Here is a 5,909-nt window from a genome sequence, read left to right on the forward strand (position 1 = left end):
ATCGTAGTGGAACTTTTTATTTTGCCTTACCCGTGGACGTAGACCTCACTGAAGAACCACGTTAAATCCTATGTTTTTCTTTTTCTTTTTTATATTTTATGATTATGCGATTTGTGTATGTGTGCCTTACATTTGCGTACTTATTATAACAATTTTGATTCTAGTGGTCAAATCTCTCTTGTATAGAAGAGAGATTGTTTTATTTAATTAAAAAATCCAAGTGGGTGAAAGAGAAACTTCTTTTCTTTTTAAAATGCTATGTGGCATTGCCATGTCATCAAATCACCGGAGTTTTTTTATCAAAAATAGTAAAAAGGACTTTATTGTATACCAAATTGAAATTAGGGTACTTTTAAAAAAAATCAAAATTGAGTGATCTTATTGTAATAACTCTTAAAGTTTAATGACGGTCAATGAAATTTACCCTAATATCGTGGAACCCAGCATCAGATTTTACATTTAATAAATATTTCTCATTTTAATAACAGTGCTCAATTGAGATTTTGTGATTATCAGTTATGTTCGTAGCGCGATTTTTTTTTTTTTTTCCCCATGAGCATAAAGAAATTTAGGCAGTATGTTAGTGAGCACCCATGAAGTTAGCCCTGCTTGTAACAGAGCAAGTTGACATGAGAGCAATAAAATTTAGGCAATTGAACCACTAATAAGTCAATTGATCATAGACAAAACACAACTTATTTATTAGCAGGGTATTATATCATAAACACAGGGTTAGATTTCATTCTAAGGATTTCATTCTAAGTCCTACTTCCAGCCCACAAGAAAATGAATTACATAGAACAGCACCAGAGACAATGGGTACAAAGAAAATGCCAAGAAACAAGTCCAAAATGGGTATTTGTTGCGCCGATAGCCCATTAGACCTATTATTGCACTAACCACCACTAGTACTAGCACTTCAGCTGAAAAATCCCATGAAAGGCCTCTTGCCCACATGAGTGCTAGAAGGGTCAATAGGCCTAGAATGTTGTTCATGAATACTGCTCCATAAATCTGCAATCCATGAAATTAAAGACCCTTCAGTGAAATTTTCTCATAATCTTTATATCGGATTTGTTTGAGTGAAAGAAATTAGAAGAGAGGGAACTAACCTCTGAAAACATTATTGAAGATGCTCCTTCCTTCTTTTGACTTGCAGGATAGATGTTTGCCATTGCCGTTTTGAAGTTTACAGCAAAAGGAAGTACTACAAATGAAATGAAGAAAGAAGGTATGCCTAAGCGTTCTGATAAGAGTTGAGTATTATTTATCAGAGGCAATCCAAGGGAAGACACAACTGCAATTCCAAGACCAACTCCAAATAAAGCTTTCATGAGAGAACGTTTTGGCATTTTCCTGATACTGCTTTGCTCTTTCTGCAAAATCATAAGAATTATGCCATTGGATTGTATGAATTATACCCTTAAAGAATTAAATTCTTCAAATTCTTAATGCTTACCTGTGGGCATTCATTAAAGAATTGAGAGCTAGTACCATCGACTAGCCTTTTCTTGAATCCATCCAAAAATTCTTCCTCATGCAGCACATGGTCCTCGTCCATGTCAAAAGCTTTCATCATTTTCGCCACCAAATCATCGGGTTCCAATTTTACACTCTTAAATTTGCTCGCAATCAGTTCTTTCAGTTCTTGAACTGTCAACTTTTTATCTCCATTTTGGTCAAACTCTACAAAGAGGCTGTGCAGGCATTGAAAAAACTAAACAAATCAAGCAGCATACAGAACAATTTTTGTGCAGTTCAAGAAAACATTTGGAAAATAGCATAAAAAAGAAGAAAATAAAAAGTAAGCACCTTCTTATCTTATCTTCATCAGGTTTTCCATTGTTGAGAAGGCAAGCAAGTTGTTCGTTCTGGGCAGTGTTTAAAATTTTTGACAGTTGCTCCTCAATTTCGAGTAATTTTCTCTTATTCCTATCAATCCATGGTTGAACCATCTGCATAATTTTTTTTTTTTTTTTAAGTTAGAGCAGAATTTTTCAAGAAATACTACAGTGATGGGGATTACTTGCAAGTAAATCTGAAATAAAAGATAAAATTGCACATTTCTAAATTGATTTAGGATTAAAAAATAATAATATAAGATGAAAGGCAAAGGAGATTGCTCACTTGATGTATCCTTGGTAAATATTGTTTAGAGCAGTCAATCTTATCAGCAACCATTTTTTTGGCATGACAGACAAACTTTTCACATCCACTGTGAAATTCATCCTCAGTTATCTTATGATTACTGTCCTGGTCGAAGTGCTTCATTAGTTCGTTAATTGCAGATTCATCATGAAGTTCCAAATACTCAGACTTCATATTTGCTAGGAATTCTTTGAGTTCAGCTTTTGATATGTGATCATCATTATCTTTATCGATCTTTTGAAATGTCCTGTTTATGAATATGGGAAAAAATTGGATTACAGAGTAAATTATATATGACTATTAAAAAACTGAATGTAGAAGTTTATATTACTTGAATCCTACCAAGCCTACCCTTAGAACAGATGTATAAAGAAAATAAGAAGCTAGCTAGTGAAAAGGGTAATGACCTTTTAATGCAAGAAGCATCAACATTTCCTTCGTCATTGACAAGTGTTCTTTTAGCATACTTCTGCAAATGATCCAAGAATCCAGCAAGCAGCAGCTGATCCCTTGAATATTCTAAACTTCTTTGTTGGATCCACTGATGACGGGACTGCACGTGATCTCAGACGATTAAAAGAAATTTTAAAGTAAGTCATCCCCCGCAACAACCCTTGAACTGTAGAATTTTATATACCTGAAAGAAAAAGTATGAAACTAGTGCTGCGACGGATACCGTGAGAGTCACTATGTGGCTCCATGGCCTTGACTTGAAGCTACCAGCTATTTCCACAATTATAAATGGAATCAGTGACAGAAGCATTATCCCTGCTGTGGTACTCGTCTTCTTGTCGGTCTCTACTCCATATTCTATGAACAACACATACGGAAAGTGTTACCTCAAACTCAAGAGACTAATAACTAACATGATACCACACTTGGGAAAGCAAAATTGGCAAACTAATTAACCTTTTAATTTTGATAAACGTTGTTTAACCTGCAAACACCCTGCAGGAGTTGAGGCTTTTGATGAATCCTGCTGAGGATGAGGTGATGATTCCTTGTTAGTTACTTTATTTCTGCCGAGAAAGACGCAAATTCCCCACTGTAATGTCAAGTAAAAAACGGTAGATCCAGCAAGAGAGCCAGCTCCATTCTCAATTCTAACTTGAGCAGCCTCCTTGTTCTGAGCAAGTCCAGATGCTGCAACCAAGAAAAAAAAATTGAATCTGCTGCTATACACTCATGAGGCTTAATTACCCAAAAAAAATAATAAAAATGGGAAATATATTTGTACCAAGGACTAGAACGATAGTGGGTAGCACTGCTAGGATGCGAAACACAGTGGCACCATAAATACCGACGCCGAGGATGCTGAAGAGTTGCTGTCTACCCTTTGTTAAGATTTTGTCACCCACAAGCAGCAAATACTCAAGGACTACGATTTGGAAGATGTAGCCTGGAATGTTGCTAGCGCATGGGAGGAAACCATAGTAGTGAGCACATGAGTGTTTTGTAGAATTTAGGGCTGTTGAACTTGGAGTCGAAGAGTTAAGATCAAGGTGATCGACTACTCTGGCAGACACCACTTGCCCAGATCTTCTAATTCCCCGGCCTTGCGCATTTCCTACCATAAGCAGGACGAGAATGGCCCAAAATGTAAGACGAACTACCATTGGTGCTACAGAAGAATTGCCTAGATGCCTTTGTTTAGCTTCATGTGGCTGCGGACTGCTAGAGCAATGTCAATTTATATACTTTTATTATTAAAAATATTAGAAGAAAGGACTATTTCCCTTGTATAATTCATTATTATCATTATTATTATTATTGAATTAAAAATGTCATGACTCAACTCTAAGGGCCGGATCGATACTAGCACTTGGATCAGCTTAAACCACTTAAAAACCGTATAATACCTTACTGCTCCCAAACTCATAACAAGACCAAATTTCAATGCCCACGATGCAAAACAAAATAAAATAAAATATTATAAATTAATTTAATTAGGTCAACTTCACACAATAATTATCAAAAATATATTTATATATTAGGGTCACAATGGAATTCTAATAATTAAATAAATAGATAAATAAATACAATAAAAACTACTAACTAAGAAGTACCACAGCTTGTGAAGAAAAATATAGGTTAGAGCCGAAAATAAATTTGCTTATTCTGCAACCTGAAAAAAAAAAATATTTAAACAGGAATGAGAGTTCGACTCAAAGAGTTTAGATATTGATTATAGATGCAATTTCTATAACTACCTAAAACTAGTGCAATCCTACAATGAAATGCACATACATCACGTATAACAAATAATTCATTCAATATTCGCACAAAAAAAATATTTTAGAGCTACGCATACACTCAATGTATCATATCAACACATAACTATGGAAGTTGATTCCCTATACATCTTTCTTAATCCAAATCCCGCCAACGTGCTCAAATCAAGATGGACTTTTGGCTAAATTCATGTGTAGAGGCCAACGAGATCAACTCAAAGTTGCTCCTTATCTCGATTTTCCATATCCATAAGTATCGAGCTTCAGCGAGACTAGCTCATGCTTGAGCTAATTGTATGCATAAATAAATATATATTAAATATATGAGCATACTAGATATATAAATAATATTAAAATTAAGAAAAAAAAACAATATCTAATTCACAGACTAATAAATATATATATATATATATATATATATATATATATATCTAAGTCACAGACTAATCGACCCTACTGCAACTAGTCCTATGGAAGAGAAGAAGATGGCTAGCTCAATCACCTATACAGGCACACTCACCTTTGTCAATAGATTGACAAGCTAATTAAATTAAATCGAAGAAGCAAGAATTTAATCCTAAGACTTTGCCGAAATTTTGGTAAAGTCTTCCCTGTAATTAGACCTAATCCATTATGCAAGAAAACTCAAATAAACATAGCACACAGAGCCTTAGACCCGTAACAACAATCATAGTACCCATCTGGGGCCTACAAGAAACCTAATCTATATCTAATCATCCACACTCCAGCTTAGGTCCTAACTACTCTACAGTCTAAATAATTATTTTTAACTCTTCAAAATTATGAAAATATTTTTGGAGGTCCTTTACATCTTTCTTGTATTAATTAAATTATTTTACTTAATTTTTCTAATCCAGCTAGCTTAACTAAGGTAAAATCTACACAACTTAAGTTCGGGATTATCTTTGCAAATTCTGCTACTTAGAAATTGTTCGAAACGTCTAAAATGGCTAGAAATGACTGTAAACGAGCCACTTTCTAAGACGGCCCATCGGATGTCCAAACTAGGCTGAAAATTCGATCCCGAGTGTCGGTGAGCTATCACCGACACAATCGCACCTAAATGAATCCCATAAATTATTAATAATTATCATATAATTACTTTTATTTTACAAGAATCGAAAAGGCTCAAAAATCTCATTGAGCAATCTGGACGGTTCGATGATTACCTTTTTCAAATGGTGTCCGATAGAAGTGGGGTTCCGATCTCAAAGGTATCGTCGCTTTGAGTTCGACAGTGCCCTCCAATCACCAATTCGATGGTTAGATTTGCTAGAATCTAGCCAGAAGTGTTCTGCTTCTCTTTCCTCTAAACTCGCTAGAAAACTCCATTAATGTTGGTGAAGTAGGTCGTAAAGGAATGCTTGAGCCACTAGGAACTCGTTGTCGCAAATTGTAAGAACCTTTGCCACGGGAGATGGTCGAAAACGACTGAGGAAGACGTTGCTTCCATCACATGTGCCTCCTGTGTTCTTGCCCAAACCAATCGCCATCCTCGTCGTCGACAGC

The 5,909-nt window shown here is 35.3% G+C and overlaps 1 protein-coding gene across 1 annotated transcript; it reads right to left on the reverse strand.

Annotated features, from left to right (window-relative positions):
- Positions 1–680: 680 nt before the first annotated feature.
- Positions 681–3,825, reverse strand: LOC110652173 (sodium/calcium exchanger NCL2). The gene is made up of 9 exons (XM_021807712.2): positions 3,386–3,825; positions 3,058–3,291; positions 2,786–2,958; positions 2,556–2,701; positions 2,128–2,395; positions 1,813–1,955; positions 1,460–1,697; positions 1,113–1,376; positions 681–1,014 (listed from the first exon to the last, which is right to left on the reverse strand). Exons 1-9 carry the CDS (start codon positions 3,762–3,764, stop codon positions 766–768), a joined length of 2,094 nt encoding a protein of 697 aa, XP_021663404.2. The 5' UTR covers positions 3,765–3,825; the 3' UTR covers positions 681–765.
- Positions 3,826–5,909: the final 2,084 nt, after the last annotated feature.

The sequence above is a fragment of the Hevea brasiliensis genome, chromosome 11 (assembly GCF_030052815.1).
Source record: "Hevea brasiliensis isolate MT/VB/25A 57/8 chromosome 11, ASM3005281v1, whole genome shotgun sequence".
Lineage (NCBI taxonomy): Eukaryota > Viridiplantae > Streptophyta > Magnoliopsida > Malpighiales > Euphorbiaceae > Hevea > Hevea brasiliensis.